Source organism: Penicillium canariense (genome assembly GCF_028826845.1).
Source record: "Penicillium canariense strain IBT 26290 chromosome Unknown utg000001l_segment0_segment0, whole genome shotgun sequence".
In the NCBI taxonomy this organism is placed as follows: Eukaryota; Fungi; Ascomycota; class Eurotiomycetes; order Eurotiales; family Aspergillaceae; genus Penicillium; species Penicillium canariense.
This window is the reverse complement of record NW_026622728.1, coordinates 84,531-104,588: the sequence shown is the minus strand read 5'-3', so window position 1 is coordinate 104,588 and position 20,058 is coordinate 84,531. Positions and strand designations below refer to the sequence as shown.

General features: G+C 45.8%; 6 protein-coding genes across 6 annotated transcripts; 3 read left to right on the top strand and 3 right to left on the bottom strand.

The window, feature by feature from the left end:
- Positions 1 to 5,853: 5,853 nt before the first annotated feature.
- On the top strand, positions 5,854 to 6,486 carry N7482_000019 (glutathione S-transferase GST-6.0; the record flags this gene model as incomplete). The annotated part of the gene is made up of 1 exon (XM_056682144.1): positions 5,854 to 6,486. One exon carries the CDS (start codon positions 5,854 to 5,856, stop codon positions 6,484 to 6,486), a length of 633 nt encoding a protein of 210 aa, XP_056545750.1.
- Positions 6,487 to 7,494: 1,008 nt separating this feature from the next.
- Positions 7,495 to 9,301, top strand: N7482_000018 (NAD(P)/FAD-dependent oxidoreductase; the record flags this gene model as incomplete). Its single annotated transcript, XM_056682143.1, has 5 exons — positions 7,495 to 7,619; positions 7,898 to 7,911; positions 7,968 to 8,387; positions 8,450 to 8,989; positions 9,063 to 9,301. The coding sequence occupies 5 exons, from the start codon at positions 7,495 to 7,497 to the stop codon at positions 9,299 to 9,301; spliced, it is 1,338 nt and encodes a 445-aa protein (XP_056545749.1).
- Positions 9,302 to 10,751: 1,450 nt separating this feature from the next.
- N7482_000017 (uncharacterized protein) lies at positions 10,752 to 11,701 on the top strand (the record flags this gene model as incomplete). Its single annotated transcript, XM_056682142.1, has 2 exons — positions 10,752 to 11,107; positions 11,167 to 11,701. 2 exons carry the CDS (start codon positions 10,752 to 10,754, stop codon positions 11,699 to 11,701), a joined length of 891 nt encoding a protein of 296 aa, XP_056545748.1.
- A 928-nt stretch (positions 11,702 to 12,629) lies between these two features.
- On the bottom strand, positions 12,630 to 13,572 carry N7482_000016 (alpha-hydroxy acid oxidase; the record flags this gene model as incomplete). The annotated part of the gene is made up of 4 exons (XM_056682141.1): positions 12,630 to 12,776; positions 12,832 to 13,085; positions 13,142 to 13,369; positions 13,434 to 13,572. 4 exons carry the CDS (start codon positions 13,570 to 13,572, stop codon positions 12,630 to 12,632), a joined length of 768 nt encoding a protein of 255 aa, XP_056545747.1.
- A 2,001-nt stretch (positions 13,573 to 15,573) lies between these two features.
- Positions 15,574 to 16,834, bottom strand: N7482_000015 (TauD/TfdA dioxygenase family protein; the record flags this gene model as incomplete). The annotated part of the gene is made up of 4 exons (XM_056682140.1): positions 15,574 to 15,737; positions 15,823 to 16,197; positions 16,254 to 16,577; positions 16,624 to 16,834. The coding sequence occupies 4 exons, from the start codon at positions 16,832 to 16,834 to the stop codon at positions 15,574 to 15,576; spliced, it is 1,074 nt and encodes a 357-aa protein (XP_056545746.1).
- A 1,107-nt stretch (positions 16,835 to 17,941) lies between these two features.
- Positions 17,942 to 19,316, bottom strand: N7482_000014 (aminotransferase; the record flags this gene model as incomplete). Its single annotated transcript, XM_056682139.1, has 2 exons — positions 17,942 to 19,118; positions 19,165 to 19,316. The coding sequence occupies 2 exons, from the start codon at positions 19,314 to 19,316 to the stop codon at positions 17,942 to 17,944; spliced, it is 1,329 nt and encodes a 442-aa protein (XP_056545745.1).
- Positions 19,317 to 20,058: the final 742 nt, after the last annotated feature.

The following is a 20,058-nucleotide window of genomic DNA, read 5'->3' as shown; positions in this document are numbered from 1 at the left end:
TATAAAAATATAAGAAACCTGGGCGCTTGATGAATAAGCCTGTTCTTAGTGGTAAGTTACTACTCTACATATTTCGATATACCCCCTTAGCAAGCGGCTAATTTCGCCCAATCTGCGCGTGGCCTATCTTACCTAGGTGTGCGAAGCTTCTAATAGCTGTTTAATATCCTCCAGACCTATTAAACGAACGAATTTAGTGTGTTTTTGCCTAGGTAGCAGCTTGGTAAGCCTATCGGCTACTATATCGCCTGTTGGTACCTACTGCACTGGTATTCTACCGGCCTGAACTTCCTGACGAAGCTAGTAGTAGTGGATATCGACGTAACGAAGCTTGGTGCGCAGTTAAGGTGTTTCCTTAGTTAATAGACCGATAGTCTGCTAGTTATCGTATCTTAAGGCGACGGGTTGACTTAGTAGGTAATTAATCGCTTTAAATAAGCGAGTCTATATATATAGCGATCTCCCTACCGATGAGATCGCTAATAATTCAGCTTCGGTGGTGCTGGTAGTGACGGTCGTCTATTTAGAAGCCTTCTAATTAACCGGTCTACTATATATTATATAGATATATCCCTCCGAGCTCTTCCGGTTATAGTTATTAGCGAAGGATGTATTACTAAAGATCTGTACCTCCGCTATCTCTCTATATAGTTCGGACGGATACGAGGGTGTACGGTATATAATAGCCCTAGATTTCGTCTGGTAGAGGTAGGAGATAACTCGATCGATAGCGTAGAGATATTTAGGCCTAGGGTTCGTTAGAAACTGAGCTAGACCTCTAGTAGCTTTAGCTATATCTAGTCGACTGATTATAGTAGTATATTAGGCAGACCTAACCTTCTGTTAGTATTGATGAATCTACTCTGGTATAGCTATACCGTTATATAGCTTTATCGTCGTCTCGGGGAGGGGGGGTATCGTACCTACGGCTCTCGGTAAGATAATATCGGTTAGCTATTGAAGAGATATAGGAATCTTAATATAGCCAAAACGCCTTCTGTCGGCGATCTCTAAGGATACGTATCCCTAAGAACCACTACGCTTTACCTATTTCCCTTAGTTCCTATACCTTATAGAGCTTCTTCCGTAGGTTATCTGCGGCTATCCGTTTTATAGGGTAGTTAATAGTAATAATATCGTCGATATAGAAGAATATAATAATTCCGTTACCGACGAAGAGATAAAGATCTTCCTAGACAATGCGGAGACCTAGGGAGGTAAGTACCCGAGAGGCCTTACGCTGCTATAGCCTAGGAGACTTCCGTAGGCTATATAGGGCCTTTATAAGCCTCTAGACTCTCTTCTTCTTCCCCTAAGGGAATAGTCTAGGAGGTAGTTCTATATAGATCTCTTTATCTAGTAGGCTGTTCAGAAATGCGTTAACGGCGTCGTGCTAATAGGTATCTAGGTCGAATGTAGCTACTAGTATAAAGACGGACCTCGCTGTCCGTACTGCTAACGTTACTGAGTATTTTTCGTTACTGCTAACGGCTTAGAGGTCTCTACGTACGTAGATTCTGGCCTTATACTTTACTAGGAATCTATTACTGTCGAATTTATACGTAAAGACCTATTTTAATAGTAAGATCTAGATGCCTCGGTCTATTAGGCGGTCGATCTCTTAGTATATCTCTTTTCTGTCTAGCGTTTTAACTTCTAGCGATGCCGCGGCGATGAATATATTACGGTATAGGTGTTTTATCATCTCTAGCTAATTTGTAGGTATAGGAGGTAAGTTATCCTAGTGTGGCCGTTGATACGGCTAGGGAGGGTTCAAGCTAGTTATATATACGGCTAATACTCCGTCGTGATTTTCATTAGGGTCCTGTATTATTGCGAGATAGCTATAACCCTACGGAGCCCTTCTCTGGTACGTACCCGTGACGATATTAGTCTGTAAGACCGTCCCGTCGATATCTCTAGGCGCTCTTGGTGTTATATATTCTTGGAGCTCATCCTGAAGCTGTTTATTAGGGGTCTCTTGACGAAATTTAGTTAGAAATGCCCCTGGCGGGCTCGCCTCTGGCGGTATATCCGGTGTTAGAGATATAGAGATCTCTGCTGGCTACGACGCTTCCTGCGTTACCGACGGTATAGGGGATAGTATCTAATAGACTACCTGTCTATCCTTCTAACCGTCCTTCTGAGTTTCTATCGTCTCTTCGGTTAACGCACTCGGCTAAGGGATATCTTATATTAGTAGGGTGTCTTATTCTGCGACTGTTGCTTCTTCTACGAGCCCTTTACTATATATATTTAGCTAACTATCTTCCTCTTTATTAAGGCTAATATTCTAAGGTAGGGTGTCGATGATATCGTCGGATGGTCTAACCTAAAGCTCTCGGGGATTAAATTTAATATTCTTATTAAATACTACGTCGCGCGCTTCCCTGATAGCTCCCCTGTGCGGAAACTAGATTCGCTATATATTGGAAGCTATATAACCGACGAGATAGCCGATCTCTGTACGATCTTCTATCTTAGCTATCCTCGGGACGCCCTGGCGGCGTATGTACGCTCTGTAACCGTATATACGGAGGTTCGATAGGTTTAGGCGGAATTTTGGCCGATTCTGGTCTTGGTGCATCGCTTCAACGTATAGAATGATCTATTCGCCGTTAGGTAGCCTAGTGGGCGATCTGTTAATAATATAAACCGCTGCTATGACTGCTTCTGGCTAGAGGTTTCTAGGTAGGCCTGATTCTATGAGAAGCCCTCTAGCTACTCCGATGATTACCCCCCTAGATCGTTTACCGTAGCTGTTCGTTTCCGGCGTTCTAATAACGCTGTGTTCGATGATTATGCCTCTGTCTAGACAGAAATCGTCTACTGTCTTTCCGGACGCTCTCTTATAGTCGCTTTTGAACACCCGGATTGTTATTTTTAGCTGTATCTCTAGTACGGCGATAAAGTGTATGATCGCCGATTAATAGCCGTTCTTTCTTTCGTAAGAAACTGTCGTATACAGCCGGATACCCTTAATATATATATAAGTTATCTAGCAGTGGCCGTTATAGGCCGTGGTAAGCTGAATAAGGTCGAAATGAATCCTTCTATATCTTCTAAAGACATGCTCTCTTGCTGTAGGTCTCCTAGATATCTGTCTCTTAGCTGTATTACGCTGATAGACCTTATATCTCTTAGGATTATACTCTATATTATCTGTAGTGTCTCTCTTAACCTCGATACTATCGACTATCTCCGAGAGCCTCTCGATCCGTTAATCATATATATACACGAGTCGTTGATACTATCGCTTCGGTATAGCGACGGATATAAGGGGTTTTTGGCTATGCCTAGGGTAATCTATTGCTATCGCTAGGGGAGTGCTCTTAGGTAGTTTCTGTCTGTCTTAGGTATTTCCCACGATATAGAGGTTATACCTCTTTTCTAACGCTCTAATAGGCTCTTTGTTCTTAATAATAGCGGGGATTCTACTATAGAATTCGAAGCCTTTCTTACTAATACGGCCGAGGGATAGTAGATTCGTATAGAAATTAGGTGCGTATAGCGCTTCTACTACTGCCTCTCGCTTCTTACCTATCTTTAGGTCTATTAACCGGAGGATAGCTATTCCTCTGCCCTTGATAATAGAGTCGCTATTACCGGTTTTAATAGTAAATTCTTCCTCGGTAAGGCTTTCAAAGCTCCCTCGGTAGTTATATATATAGACGTTCGCTCCTAAGTCTAGTATCTAAGAGTCCTTAAGGGGATATCTCTTAGCTATTCGGTTAACCTAACGGGATATGTTGGCTGTATATATAGCTACTCTCCTAATCGATCCCTGTTTCTCTTCGGTTACTGCTAGCTAGGCAGTAGCCTAGGTAGTGTCTCTATCCTCTTTAATCTTCGCGATCTTCTCTTAGTCGAATTTACTAAGCTTCTTGATAGCCTTCGCGACTAGTTCTTCCGTCTCGGCTCGTAGCTTCTAGTAGTCTAGCCTAATACTTTCGACGATATAATAGTAGAATCTCTAGGGATGGTTTCTTCCGTATATATAGGGGGTCCTTTTCTTGTCTTTCTAATGATTTTTAGTATCTTACTAACCCTTAGTGTTTCCTTACTTAGGTATTACCTCCGGTTAGCTATCTAGTATTAATATAGCTAGCTTTCTAGCCCTTTCCTTTCCTAAACGCTCTAGCAGACTTCGTCGTATACGGTATACGGATATAACCTTACTAAAGGTAGGATTCTCTATCTCTAACCTATCACTCTAGGTTAAACAGAAGAGATCATCCTAGACCTGGATAGCTCCGAGGAAGTCTCTGATAGCGAATTTAGCAGGCGTTAGACCGTATAAGATATCTAGTACACCCGCAGCTTTAGCTTCTTCGTACAGAGACGTCTAGGCGGTTAATCACTTATCGATAGATATATTATTAGACGGGTACGTTAGCATTTAACGCCACTATCTTCGGAGGTCTTCTATACGGTCGGCTTCCTTCTATACGAACTTCTACCTTAGCTTCACTAACTTCTTACGAGCAGAGATAACGCCTACAAGCATATAATAGTACTCTACGGCTAACAAACGGGATATAGCATCACTAAACCTATTAAGGGCTCGGGCAGTCCTCGCTCGTTCGGCCTCTTCGCGGTCGTATCTGTTAAGAATTCGTATATACTTCTTATACTCATCATCGGTAAGGTCGACTTCGTCTGTCGCATTCTTATTAATCTTACTAACCGGCGGCAGGGGAGCCTTCTTTAGAAGCTCTTTAATCTCTACATCTATCTTTACAGGGTCAAGATACTCCTAAAGGTCGTTTTCGATAGCTTTAGTTTCAAAGTAACTAATCCAGACCCTCTACTAGGCCTTCGTCCTCAACCGCTAGTCCTATAGGATAGGTTAAATTGCTTGAGATTCAGTCTCATCAGACATCTTTATATATATCTTTTGCCGTGATCCTGACGGTGTCTCCTCTAGTCTAAGTCCTTATTAATCTCTTCCAGGATTTTGCACAGTCGTTCAGGGGTATTCGGCGATAGGAAGGCTCTCACTGTCAAGATACAGAGCAACGGTCTTCGTTAATTATATCTTGATGCTTCAGTGTGCACTCGGGCTCATAACTAACAGAATAGGCTAATTCTGTATAGGCTAGTATAAAAGATGCCCAAATAGGACGAGAGATAATTGATCAGATTGATGATGATAGAAGATCAGGGGGATCGCCTGTTGAATAGCTATCCCCTGGCTGTACGGACGTATTTCTGTCCGTGCGGCCGATACTCGGCTGTTACAAAGCCTGAGTTTCTCTGTAAGCCAGTATTACATACAAAAACATAAGAAACCTAGGCGCTTGATGAATAAGCCCGTTCTTAGTGGTAAGTTACCACTCCACATATTTCGACAGTATTTCCTATGTAATCAGGGAGCCGAGCTGTAATGCAGCCATTTCCACAGCTGAGTACCGGAGACATCAGACACATCGAATAGCGGTGTATCTGAGTGTGTGTTTTTAACAGCGCTTCTCCCCCCATCTTTCTACTAAATCAATCAATATTATTCATCTATATTGGTTCCGCTTGATATCATTCGTCGTCTTCGCATACTAGGCTATACAGTATCAGCGTGCACTGATACCTTCCATCTTGAGATCGAAAGGGTATTTGATTACCAATCGTATGTGTCTTCTAGTTAGTTAACTAATGCCTATGGATCGTTTCCGCCCCCCGCTTAAAAATCAATGCATGTGTTGGCAAGCAAACAACTACGATCGCATTCTCAGAAGGAATGACCAGGGTACAAAAGCTTCCATTTTCCTCAGTAGCAACCAATAACCAGAATAGCAACACCAGCAAATACAGCTTCGACAAAAAGCTACCCCTCATATCCAAACCAACTACAAAGAGATGAGCGAAATAACGCTCTACTACTCCCCAGGTGCCTGTTCCTTAGCGCCCCACATCCTACTCCAAGAAAGCGGGCTTCCATTCTCCATCCACAAAGAGAAAACTGGCCAATTCACAGCAGCACTCTACGCTTTGAACCCGAAAGGCAAAATTCCTGTCCTTGCCCTCGAAAACAATACAATCATAACCGAGAACCCGGCCATCATGAAAGCGATCTCCAACCTGGCACCTGAGAAAACCTTTTTCGGAAAGACGCCATTGGAAACGGTCCGTGTTTATGAATGGTTGGCTTGGCTCTCCGGTACACTACACGGGCAGGGCTTCGGATTGTTGTTTCGATTCCGCCGGTACACGGATGATGAGACACAGTTTGAGGGGCTTAAGAAGAGGGGAATGACAATCGTAACAGATTGTTTTGAGATTATTGAGCAGAGGTTGGGTGAAGCGGGTGATGGGAGGTTTGCTGTGGGTGGTGACTTTACGGCTGTTGATGCTTATTTGTTTGTTTTTCATCGTTGGGGCTTGGGATGTGATGTTGATATGCCTGGTTTGTATCCGAGGTATACGGCATTGTATGAAGCAGTTGGTGGGAGGGAGGCGACTAGAAAGGCGTTCGCTGCTGAGGGGCTTTGAGGCTTTCTATATTGATACGTAGTCGTGGGGCGGCGCGATATTCAATTGCCACATGGAGATTAAAAGGTTGTACAGCCTTTTCACACATGGAATCCCTTATTTTAGTTCCGTAGGCTTCCCGTGCATTTTGCAGATTCTTCGTGGCATGAAACCCCGCAAGGAATAATTACTCTTCGCTTTTGGGACCTGCAACCATTCAAACTATCTTTACCGAAGTTTCGGTAGCATCAAGGAACTAAAGATTGAGAACTTCATGACTTGGTGTTATTTGTAATCACATGTGATCAACGTTCAACATGGTCCGCTGAGAAATTAACAACAAAATTGTCAGAAGCTTTGACGAAGATCATATCTTATCCGTTACTAAGAAGTTAAAATCAAGACAAACTGTCGATACTACTTGTAGTAGGTCGACTTGATTCGAGACAAACAACCCTTCTACGAAGGACTTGCGCCTGGACAGTCACCGAGTGGGAAAACGGGGACAGAGGCAAATGCAATGAGGACACCGCAAACTTAGTAAACGTAATATTGAGGAACGGGCAGCCACGGAAGATAACGGAACAGCGAAGTGGAACATATTGGTCAGCCAATAGTTTCATTAGCTCCGAATTGCTGACGCTAGGGCCCCGTTCGCACAACTTTGTGGGCTTTCAGCTCTACGCTCATCTCATACGTCGTGGAGTCCTTGGGGTATTGTAGCTTCCGGTTTCTGGGAAATCCTTCTATGCTGCGGTATCAACAGAAAAAGCTCGTGCCGAAATGACAAATGACCGTATAGACTAAGAATGCAGCCCATGGAGCGTTTTTAGTCTAGTGGTATTATCCCCCAAAGGTTTGTACGACAGCTCGTCACAAAATCAGCACAAACCAAGAAAACCAAGGCTATATAAACAACGAGAAATCCAAGCCAGTTACTGCAGACAGTTGATATTTTCCCTGATTTATATACTGTCTTTCTACTCCCTGCAAGACTTCACACACCGATCATCCCAACAGCACGAATAAATGGATATCCCTGATAGATGTACGGTGTTGGTAGTAGGCGGCGGACCGGGGGGCTCGTATGCTGCTTCGGTGCTCGCTAGGGAAGGCATTCATACGGTACTCCTGGAGGCAGACGAGTTTCCGAGGTGAGTTCACCTCAATATTATTCGAGGCAAATCTTCGGATCATCCAAGGTCGTCAAGAATCCATTCTCTACAGAGGTTAAATGTAAAGCCAGATACCACATTGGAGAGAGTTTATTGCGGACTACAGGGTCTTTTCTTGAGTTTGTTGATGCTTATGACAAATTCGAAAGCCATGGGTTCAGAAAAAAGGTTAGATCAGTTCAACTGGTTGAAGTCGTTGAGAGACAGGCAGCTAACCTCTGGTGAACAAAGAACGGTGCTGCATTTAAATTCAACAGCAAGCCAGCCGCATGTAATGAATAACACCTGCGTTTCAATCGTCCCAAGCGTTGCTGACTGAACAAATAGACTCCAACTTTCTTCAACATGGTCAACACGCGTGGAATGTGGACCGATCTGAATGCGATGACCTCATGTTTAAACATGCCCGAGAATGTGGCGCGAGGGCCTTCGACGGAGTTAAGGTCCAATCTATTGAATTTTTGCCAACAGGTTGTCAGGATGGACAAGAGAGCGGCGAGCAAGCACATATTGGAAAGCCAGTCTCTGCTTCCTGGATTAGCAAAAACAAGACCACCGGCAGCATTAAGTTTCGGTACCTGGTGGATGCCTCCGGCCGAGCGGGCTTGATCAGTACTAAATACATGAAAAATCGCACGTTCAATGAAGGGCTGAAAAACGTTGCTACTTGGGGTTACTTTGAGGGGTTTGAAATGTACGGAGTCGGCACATTTGCTGAAGGTTGCCCCTATTTTGCAAGCTTTCCAGGTATGTCTAACTTTTATACTTGCCGTATCACTCAACTGGGAGAAACCTAACCACTACTACAGATGGATCGGGCTGGGTATGGTTCATCCCCCTGGAAGAGAATAGAGTCTCTGTTGGAGTTGTCATGGAACAGAAAAGTGCCACTGCTAAGAAGAAGCTGATGGAGTCCCCTTCTTCTCGCACGTGGCTTTTGGCACAGGTCAAAGAGGCGCCTGAGATAAGTGTTCTTCTTGCAAAGGCCACTCTTGTTTCCGACGTGAAGAGTGCTTCCGACTGGTCCTACACTGCATCCACCTATGCAAGTACAAATATCCGGATTGTTGGAGATGCTGGGTGTTTTATTGACCCACTCTTTTCATCGGGTATTCACCTTGCGCTCACTGGAGCTTTCTCGGCCGCAGCAACTATTTGCTCCTCGATTAGGGGCGACTGCTCTGAAAAGTTTGCGGCGGATTGGCATTCAAAGAGAGTCCACGAAGCGTACGCAAGGTTTTTGCTCGTGGTCGCGAGCACATATGGGCAGATCACTGGAAAAGAAGCATCGATTCTCAATGATGAAGGCGAGAGCAACTTTGACAATGCTTTTGAATTAATTCGTCCTAGTACGTGCTCTTGCCATGATATTTTTGTTGATCGAGAAGCAAGTTCTGTTGGCTAACTTAACATGGGTGGCAGTTATCCAGGGGTCCGCAGAAGAATCTACCGGAAAGGCCGCGCCGGAGGATGCTTCCGAGGCGGTTGCCTTTTGCTTGACAGTTATACAGAAGGCGCAAAATCGATCGGAAGACATCAGCATTGGCGATAAAATAATCAGGGCTGCCATGCAACCAGACACTGGATTGTTAGACGGTAACGACATTGATGGGATGGCGATCAACGCTAGACGCGGTGCTCTGGGTCTTGTGAAGGTGTAGGAGCTGGCTCTGTCTCTGTCATTCAGAAGATCAAATCTTAATATCAAGGATTGGCATATATGAGAATTTCAATCAATCCAGATTTCGGTAGTACTAAGCGACCGGCTTCCAACACACGGTAATTGGGCCATATGCGCATGATCTCCACTCATCTCATGCTGAACCCACCTAGGCATGAATCTGATAGAAATTAAGGCCTATGTGGGGCTTTCATCTGGACAAGCCTTAGCTTACCTTTGCTTTTGCCGAGCCTGAGGAAAAGGATCCGTGCGCAAAATATAAGAAAATTATAACGGAAGACGATTCAGTTGACACTCCAGCAAGTCGATGCTTGATCTCCACAGCTTAGAGCAGCATGGAAAGAGAGAGAAGGTTCGGGGAAACGACAAGAGTATCTCCTAAGAGGTCCTAGCTGGAAGCCAGCAGTCGTTATCAAGCTACCTTGATACCGAACACACTTATCCGTTCGAGACCTGCATCCAAACCAATTTAGCCCGTATCCTGTCAGCTCTGTGAAGAATTCACTTCTAATGACCGAACAAAGGAATGATGCGGTACTGAAAACCGCATGGATCGCTGATACACCTCCCTTAATTAAGGTCAATTGGACAGGCTAACATTTACATACCTGCATACGTATAGGAGCTATCGAATAGATAAAAACTGAGAAATATTGATTCCCCGATAATGGTGTATCCAGGAGGAGCGAAGACACTGCTGAATTAAACGCCGTGGCAACTGGTGTTGGCAAAAGAGCTTATTGCTAGTATGTCTAGCACTGCCCTTTATCCCTGATTATGTACAAAGATGAGAAATGGGTAGGATACTTCTAGGAAACTGTGTTTTTAGTGGTCAGTCAGCGCCTATTCGTTCGACATCTGTTGAATTAGTACCGTGGAAGCTTCATTTTAAACGAGCGGGTAATTCGAGGGCACGACCAGAATCCTATATAATCTTACGCAATTATGAGTAAAGCGTAAGAAAGCCAGGACCCAATTCTTCCTCCGTCATGAATTAAGGTGGCACAAATGATACGAAAGAAGAACTGGAAGCCTTCAAATAAGCGAGGGCAAATAAGCCGATAATCACTACGAGGATATCAAAGCTCAAATCGCTCGAAATGAATTTTTGCTTGTTCCATTTTTATTACCAGAATTTCCCCCTGTCACAAAATGTGGAGCCAGGAGGCGGCTCATTTTAGTATGGTCGTTTATCCTCGAGCTTCATTATCCTATCCGTTGAATCAACCTCTCAGACAGCGGAGCATTATCCACATATATATGCAAAAGAGTTCTGCATTTTGCTTTCTAGATTACGTATTGTCCTTTGAAAAATCAATCTTCTCGCAGAATCAACGTACGTATATAATCTTTCTCCCTCCGCTCTTGAACCGTCACGCAAACGAAGAATATCACGTCAAACTTGGATACCCGCAAATCAACGTTGGAGTATGGCTTCGACAGCTGTTCATCTGCCCTGGTCCCATGATCTTGTGGACTCGGAAAAGTTCAAAATCCCTCTCGCTGAGAACCCTCAAAATGTTCGAACTACGTTGACCTTCAGCAAAGAAAACGAAGACGGTTCTGCTCCACCTGCGATGTACATTGGGAAACCAGAAAGCTACAATAGACCCATCACCACCCTTCCTGCAACTATCCATGATATCAGCGGCCATGAACTCGACTACACACTTGACAGCCATGGATTTCAATTTTATTACCACGAAAGCAAAATGAAGGAATTTTTTGATGAGAAGAAGATCAGAGCAGAGTACTATCTAGAGACGGAGCGACTGCTCAAAGACGTGTAAGTAAACCAAAACCCTTGGACCTGGAATGAACAAGAAATAAAACTAAACCGTGTAGCACGGGTGCCACTCGTTTCTGCGTCTTTGACCACACCATCCGTCAAGCCTCAAAAGACTGGACTACTGAGAGAGATGCCCGTGGTCCTGTCCAACGCGTCCACATCGACTCATCTTACGCCGGAGCTGCGGCCAGAGTCCGCTACCATTTTCCTCATGAGGCACCAGAACTCCTCAAGCACCGCTACCAGATGATCAGCGTCTGGCGTCCGATCCAAACGATCCTGAAGGACCCACTAGCGGTCGCGGATGCACACTCCACGCCTGAAAGCGATCTTTTCCCTGTCAAGATTCATTTCCCTGATCGACAGGTGGAGGGGTGGGCTGTTAAAGCTGATCCAAAAATCAAGTGGTACTATCGCTACAAACAACCGCCGGAGATGGTCACTTTGATCAAACTTTTTGATTCTAAGGTTGACGGTAGGGCGAGACGGGTGCCGCATACTGCTTTTGTTAACCCCGCGACAGAACATGAGGCACCTAGGGCGAGTATCGAGCTCAGAGCTCTCATTTTTCACCCGGATGATCCTAATTAAATTCGGTCACGAGGTGGATCGGGCTTTCGTTGTGCGGGCTGTGCGGATGTGGTTGCCAGCCAAGATGTTTTCAGCGACGCATCTCTGGAATATGAGACGGTGATCACTTGGAAGTTATCCTGCCCTTGAACTGTACGTAGTGAGGAAGAAATGCACTGAGAGGAGATGTTCTGCAGAAGCCGCCAACTGGTCCAGTCTCAGACCCCCAGTAAGGCAGGAGACATCGACCCACTTTAGGAGTGCTATCCTGAAACCTCAACTAATATCTTGTAAAGAGGATTAAATACTTGGTTCTATAGAATCAATCTCATTTGCAGGGGGGCTCTGGCCTGCTTGTCAGTCGGGGATGGGAGGGTGTACGCTGCGTAGGCGTCTGGTTGAATACTGGTGAGCATCCCACTCACAGAATCATCGATGAAGTGGCCCCAGCACTGTAGTTGATAGGAAGGTAGGGGTGAAAACCTTGGAAGTCAAAATCTGACCAGGTGATATGAACCAGGTTTGGTTTGATTCACTGCTTTAGTCCAACCTCTCTGACTGTTCATGCCCGCAGCTACCAAAAACATTTCGTGGAGAGGTGGCATCAGTTTTATAGGTCGTACAAGGTTGGATCTCTTGCTCTGGTGGTATTACTGTGTTATCAATATTCATATGTACTGGGATAGCCTCTATATAGATGGAGTAGGAGTCAAATCAGGTTTAGTGGGCAGCCAATTCAGGACGGTCTCAACGCAGCAAATCGTGCTAGCAGCACTAGCGTGAGTCCACACTCCTGAAACACCCGCTGTCGCTAGGCCTTAAAAAGTTTAGAATTCAGGGAACATGCAAGGCGGTTCACAAAGTTTCAGCACCCCGTTCTGACAAAATCAGACATTACATAACAGCCCGTTGGCGCCAATCACTGATACATGTGTTCTTGATATTTCCTTTAATGAAGCACAACTTGTGCACAGTTAGTATCGAAGTGACATGACTTCGCATTTGAATGTATTACCCACCCTGCATGTGCCATAGTATTGCGAAGCTCCTCCTCCAGAATTCTCACCGCTAGCTCAACTCCACTTTGTCCGTCGTACTGTGGATACATATTTTATTAGATCAAGTCAGGAAATTTCTTTATACCCACTTACAGCAAGACCCCATAAGGGAATTCTTCCAAGGAAACAAAAGTCGGCACCTAAAGCTAAAGCACGGAATATATCAGCTCCTCGACGGATTCCACTGTCGAATCCAACCTTTATGCGACCATTCGCCAATGGAGCACATTCTGCCAAGATGTCAATGGCTGCTGGAACACCATCTAACTGTCTTCCTCCGTGGGTTGAGATGATCAGGCCGTCAAGGCCGTAGTCAATTGCTTTCGAAACATCATATGGGCAAGAGACTGGTATATTTCAGCATCCTTTTATTTCTCTTCGAAAGCATAAATGTCCCACTTACTCCCTTTCAACCATACTTCTAAACTTGTATTAGCTTTCACCCATGGGATAACGTCGTCCCAAGTTTTACTCGGATCGTGACCAGACTCGTGATCCGATCTGTCCCGACTGGCCGACAGGAGAGGGAAGGAAAGGTGAGGGGGCAGCTCTAAGCTGTTTCTTTTCTTTCTCAGACGATTTGCCGTAACTGGAGCGTCGACAGTGATGAAAATAGCTTTGTAACCACATTCTATTGAGGGAAACAGCAGATTTGTTAGAAAAATGAGCTTGGTCGTAAGGAGAAATCCTCTCACTTTCAGCTCGCTTCATCCAATTAAGTGTTTTACTGCGATCCCTGGGGAAAATTGGCTGGAACGCGTATGGATTCTGGCCCTCTTTACGCTCAGAAATGACATCTTCCAATGAAACCGTTGAGAATGTTGATAGGGCCATTGGGATATTTAATTGACTTGCTGCTCGGGATGTGGCCGCTTCACCGTCGGGATGTGCAAGACACTGTATGCATGTTGGAGAAAATCCTATCGGCAAGGAGACCTGGATTTGTTAATTGGATTCTAGGGAAACGGATGATATAATTTGCCTTTTGACCTAAAAATGTTGTCGAGGTATCAATCTTGGACACATCGCAAAGAATACGGGGTCGAATCTTGAAGCGATCAAAGGCTCTCTCATTGTCACTCAAGCTAAGATTTGAGGTTAACATGGATAATGTGTTACACATCTGCGAATGGCACTTGAACATACGTGATCATATCCCCGGCCCCCTCATTGAAGTACTCTAGTCATTCCGCTTACCATGAGTAACAGTTGGAAGTGAAAGTTTGCACTTTGTGAGTCTAAGCTTTCTTACCTCCAACTTCTTTTGGTAACTTGGAGGATGCTGCTGCGCGCAACTCGCTGATTGTGAGTATTTTTGTCGAACTCGCGGAGGTCATATTGGTACTGGAAATCCGATACTCGACGCAGGAACTTGAAGGACGGCACAGTGATCTAACAGGTATCAAGAACCCTATTTGCAGGTTACCCCTTTATATAAATGTTTATTTTATCCATGAGTCTGCGTTGTGCGATTTCTGCTGCCCCAATCTAGACTCCAATATAAGGGTTAGCGGTGAGACTAAGTCGCACATACACCTGATTTTCCTTTATTTTCACGCATAAGTGGGTTTATTTGGAGACGAAATGGTACTTACAACCCGCGTACGTCCATGGATGGTCCTGGCTGGTTGGCCGGGTGAACACTCGGCCCGAACCAACCCAGGCCCATCTCCGTACGCTGGCCGTGGAAAAACCTGATTTGTACCTGGACTTCTTGTTCAATAAATTTTGGGGGGTCATAGCCACATGCACTATCAATCAAGCCATTCGATCGCATGGCTGGACCAGGCAAGTGGCTCGACGGATAGCAGAAGAACGGGATGCGAATCTGAACTATCTCTATCATCTATCGGATTTCTGCATATACCAATTAGTTTACATGGATGAATCAGACTGTAAAAAACAGGCTGGTTTCAGCATAACTGGCTGGTCCCCGCAGCATGTGTGTTTCCAGCGGGATCCGCGGTACCAAATTCTTCTGTGCCGAGGGGATTCTTCAGGATCATCCAGCCTATGCCTAGATGGCTCACTCTCAGATATCGCCAATAGCACTACATTCCTAGCTAAACCTGTATTTACCCATCTCATAATTCTAGCATACTGCCAGGATGATATATTAATATCGCGAGTTTTCCAAGGGTCGACTGATGTCACAATGCTCGAGAGCTTTATTAACAGCTTCTCCATTACTGCGGTACATGGCCAGAGCCAAATCCGTCCTCATTATGGACAATGCTTCTTCCCCCAATACATAACGGATGAGAAAGCTGTGTTGTTCAAGTGTTGGTGTTAGTTCGCCATAATTATCACCGCACTCACCCTACTTGAATCCAATCGAAGACTTCCTTTTAGAGCTCAAATCATTTGGAAAACGAAATTGGCAGAAATATATAGGGTAATACCTAGTAGCTTGGACACTTTCTCGAGTCGAGCCTGAACATCGTTGGAATAAGGTGTACGAGTGCATAGGGTCATTCCTGGAACGTAAACGTAAACGTTGAAGTTGAAGAAGAATGAAAATATATAGATATCCAATATATTTCCAAGTACAGCAAGCTTTGAAATAGTACCGTCCTATCTACTCTGCAAAGTTTCCTGGTTCAAATAATCTTGCAGAAGGTTGGTAGACCGAAGATGGAGCTCGGAATGGTGAAGGTGAAGGCACAGTATATTTTGCTGCCAAATCTTGGGGCTTAGAGGGGTAGGGATCTGCGTTTATGTATCAATGTACCCAGGCTCCACTTAGATCTACCCATTTCTCAAGCTAGCATATCGGCAGTGCGGAAAGAATGGAAGAGTGCATGTTGGTGAAGTTAGTTTCGAACTTCTGTTCCGCTAGAACATCAATCCTTCTTCAGCAAGGGCTTCACGGCGGGTCTTGCTGTTTGGGTCAAAGTAGGGCCTCTCGCCGATGCTCACTGCCCGGTGACCTGTACGAGCTCCCAATCCCGCGAAATCGAAAATGGCCGAGTGGTAAACGGTGCGGTTGTCCCAGATAGCTGCGGCCAAGGTAATTATTGTCTGATATGTGAAGATAAAATGAAATTGAACGTAAGGGATGGGTGGACGATGGATCATACTAACCGATATCATACTGATTCTCCCACCGATGCCTCAATTGAGTATCATGCTCCTCTACAATCATCTGTAGGAACCAGTCGTGCAGCCGCCTACTTTCGTCGGGTGTCAATTCGTTGATCCGTTCGACGTGGTTACCTACGGCGAACAGACTCTTCCATCCGGTTACGGGGTTGCTGCGGACTACCGGGTGGACAGCGCGGAGGGAAGCGCCAACATTGTTTGGGGACCCGCGGGGCTCCTCATATAGCTCGAACCCTTTAGCAGCGGCGGCGATTGGAAGTCTGGACTGGCAAAACGTGGCGGTTAGGCCCTCGAGGAATTTGCGATAGGCGGGGGAGATTTTGTCATAGATTTCACAAGATGAGCTCCAGATTGTATCTGAATGAAAACGGTCAGTATCGCATGAGATAGTTGTCAGTGCAAAATCCGAGTACCTCCGCCTGTTTCAGGAAGCTTGACAAGTTTCAAGATCGAGTAGTCGGCTGGATTTGGTTCGTAACCGGTATCAGTATGCCATGCGTTTCTGATGTCGGCGGGTCTGTTTTTCCACAGGTCTTCTGCTGGGTTCGTGGCTTTATCGGTGGTAATCACGTTGAGTTCGGGGTCCTTGTCAAGGTTATGCTTGGTCAAAGGGTGAATGTGAAGTCTTGAATCGGCTGGTTTGCCGGAGAGAACACCCAGATGATGTGCCAACTCTTTTTGAAGTTCATCGGTCAAATTAGCTTGGGCGCGGAAGAAAACAACACCTCTACGAGAGACTGATACCCATTAGCTATACTCGAATGGCGGGTTTTAAGTGCATACTCGTGATAGCCAAGTCGCGCAGGAGCTCATCGCTGTTGGGGGCTTTCATCCATTCTACCACGTCGGCGTCAGGGAATTCCTTCCCAATGGCAGGGGTGACGTTGAAGGATTTGTAATTGTCCAGAAGACCCTTCAGCTTCAGCGGTTCCCTGATGAGGCTTTTCTGACCGCCGCCATTTTGAATCGTGGGCAAATCCCAAGTGTGGGTCATGATGGAAGGAGGTAAATTTTGCGCATCCAAAAGTAGGAGAGAACATGCTTTTCAAAGAACATCGACTTTCAACCTCTGGGGCTCTACTTATCCCTGGGGTGGGGACAGAATGAGATCATGGGGAGATGTGGCATGGTTCGATGAGCTTTCTCTATGCCGAGTGCATACAAGAACACATGGCGTGGGGGTGGGGATACGAATTTGGACTGCGTTTCTGGTAATTCCATTAACGTTTGGCCGTTGTTGTAGACGACAGTGTATCTGGAGTTCGTACAGAATGCTTGGCAGGCCAAACACCACCTGCGAGCAGAGAGAGACTGGTGTGTGTAGGGGTCATCTATATGTGCTAACAAGACGAGCGACGCAGCTAGCTACATTAGTGTGGACAACGCGTTAGGCCCAGTAACCTGAGGAATCCCAGCCCTCAGCAGAACCTAGCGAAGCATTTTTCTGTCTAATTCAGAGTAGCATAAAGCTGACTCTTTGGTACAGCCTTCATGTTGACAACAATAGAAATTCCCCGACTTCCCACATAGCATCTACTTTACGAATGACTTCAAAAGGTTGCGCGAAAACCTTCCCAAAATCGTCTCAGCCATTAACGACTACGCGAACCAGTTCAAAGAGTCTATGAAAGCTAGCTCAGCGAAGGCACCGTTTCTCTAGATCCCACTGCCGAGTGCCAAACAACTTAGATGATCCGCGCGGAACCTACATTGTGCGTTCGGAAATCGTGTTCGGTGGAGCTGCTCACATGCGTGGTGATATGCAATATCTGAGCATTGAAGAGCGTGCTGAAATGAGAGCAGGGGAACCAGCTCTTCAATACGATTTTCATTGATCGCTGCAAAATGGCTTACTTGCCGGATCTGTGGCCACTGGAAGACTTGGGCGTCATTGGTTCGGAAAGGCATGTGGCGGTCAATCTAGAGAATGGGACAGTCCAGACTAGTTTCAGCAAAGCAAGTTCTCACACAATTTAGACAATTTTGGGATGAAAGTTTGACAAACGCTAGAAAGAACAGGCTCATGGTTACTAAAACGAACTAGTAATGACCATCTAGTCAACTGAGAAGACCCTTTATTGATATTTATACATCCGTACAGCTACTGCTTCATGGTATGTACCACCTCATCCAACTTTTGTACAAATGCCTTCATCTCATCCACAGTGTTATAATGGACCAGACTTGTTCGGATGATGCCGTACTCCGGAAGCCCCAGGACATCATGAACGGTCCGAGGAGACCAGCAGTCACCTGTGATAAGCCGAAAGCTTGAAGTTTCGTGAATCACTTCCGCCACTTTGTCAGAAGCGATCCCATTCACGGTAAAACTGATCAAGGAGACCCGAACATTCGGGTCTGCAGATTGAGAGCCGTACACAGTGTAGAGATCCGGATGTGCTGTCAAATAGCCAAGAATTTCTGCTGTGATAACTTCTTCGTGGGCAATGAGTGCGTCCCAGCCAATGTCATCAGCGAGGTAATTGATAATGGGCGTGACGGCATGTTCAAGCTCAATACAGCTGTTACCCAATCCCAAACGCACATGCAAAGCGGTTGGGTCAAAGAAGTAGTGGTTTAGGCTGGTGAGGTAACGTTTCTGAACATCACGGCGAGCATAAATTTGCGCAATATGAGGACCAAACACCTTGTACCAGCTAAAAACATAAAAGTCGACACCGAGTTGTTTCACGTCAATTGGCCGATGAGGAGCCCACGCCACCCCATCTACCCATATTAACGCATCAGGGATTGTATGGACGAGGTCTGCAATCTCTTTGACATTCTCGATGGTTCCAGTTATATTCGACACATGCCCGCAGCACACTAGACGAGTCTTTGGGGACAGGAGAGGTCGAAGGGTCTCAAGGCTGAGCTTGGGATCTTTGTTGTTTCCCATACCGCCAGCTGGAATCCACCACTTGATGGAGATGCCCAGAGTCTTTGCCATGGCAACGCAGGCAGTTACGTCAGCCTCATGACAGAGAACGGATATGATAATCTCCGAGTCGGCATTGAGATTTGGGAGGAGGGATGCGGCAAGACTCCGCGAAAGACCAGTCGTGGATGGTCCAAATGCTAGTAGGAACTGAATCAGGCAGGAACACCGGGGAATTGAGTGGCCCCTAATGAAAGATCGCTTACCAATTTCATCCGGCTCTGCATTCATGAAAGAAGCAAGCTTTTTGTATTGGGCAGTACGCTCCCTGACGTCGACCAAGCTTTTCGAGTCCAAACCACGGAGATTCATATGGGGTGCAGACATCGTGCGAACGATGCTACGGATTTTCGGTTGTCAGTTTGATCGATCATTCACTATAATACTACACGCAGCAAACGACTTGCCTCTCAATAGCGCCCCTGTAGACTAAAGCTCCCGAGCCATTGTTCAGGCAGACAGAGCCTGCGTCAAGCCCTGGAAATTGCTTGCGAACAGCCTCAATGTCAAAGACGTGCAGGTCCTTGTTGCGAGCCATTATTAGATTCGTACTGACGGAGTAAATGAAAGATGTGCAAGGCACTTGTACTTTCAACACAAACCCCGGTAGGTTAAAAGTAAGATAATTTCCGGTTAGTTATAGGCAAGGCAGGGCACAGTACCTAGAGAGACCCAGGAGATCTTGTCCAGCCTGATGGAGAAAACAACACAAAAGGCAATTCTACGAACCTCCTGAACAGTCACTGAGACTTTGGGACAATGCTGCAGATTAACTATGTGGGTGGTAAGTTAAACCGGATCGAATTCGTCACTGATCCTTGGCTTTCAGCGATCGGTCGCTCTAGGCCCACATCGTTGCGAAATTTTGGCAGAATCATGCATAAGTGGAGATGTCGCGCTCGGATACCATATTCAATGCATGCCTGGCCAATCGTAACTCCCCGGTCAACGAAGATCGCTCCCCTTGGGGTTGCACATCCACCGACGAATCCAGATCGTGAGGTTGTGAGGGGAAAACGTGGCTAGCTGTGCGGTGCGGCCCGTGGAGGGTCTGTGTTGTTGAGGGTCTGAGCGTATCTCGCAATCGATTTAACAGATGGCGGTACTGACCGTGATGCTGGGGTCCCCTAGACTCTTAGGATGAGGCCGGAACCAATGCTCCAAGAATTGCTTACCCAACTCGCCCGATTCTACAGGGCAAACGAAACCAGCATCTCAGCTGAGCAGGTATCGAGATGCCAGGACTGTCTTCCTGCGAGCGACATTTCGGCTCTCGACCG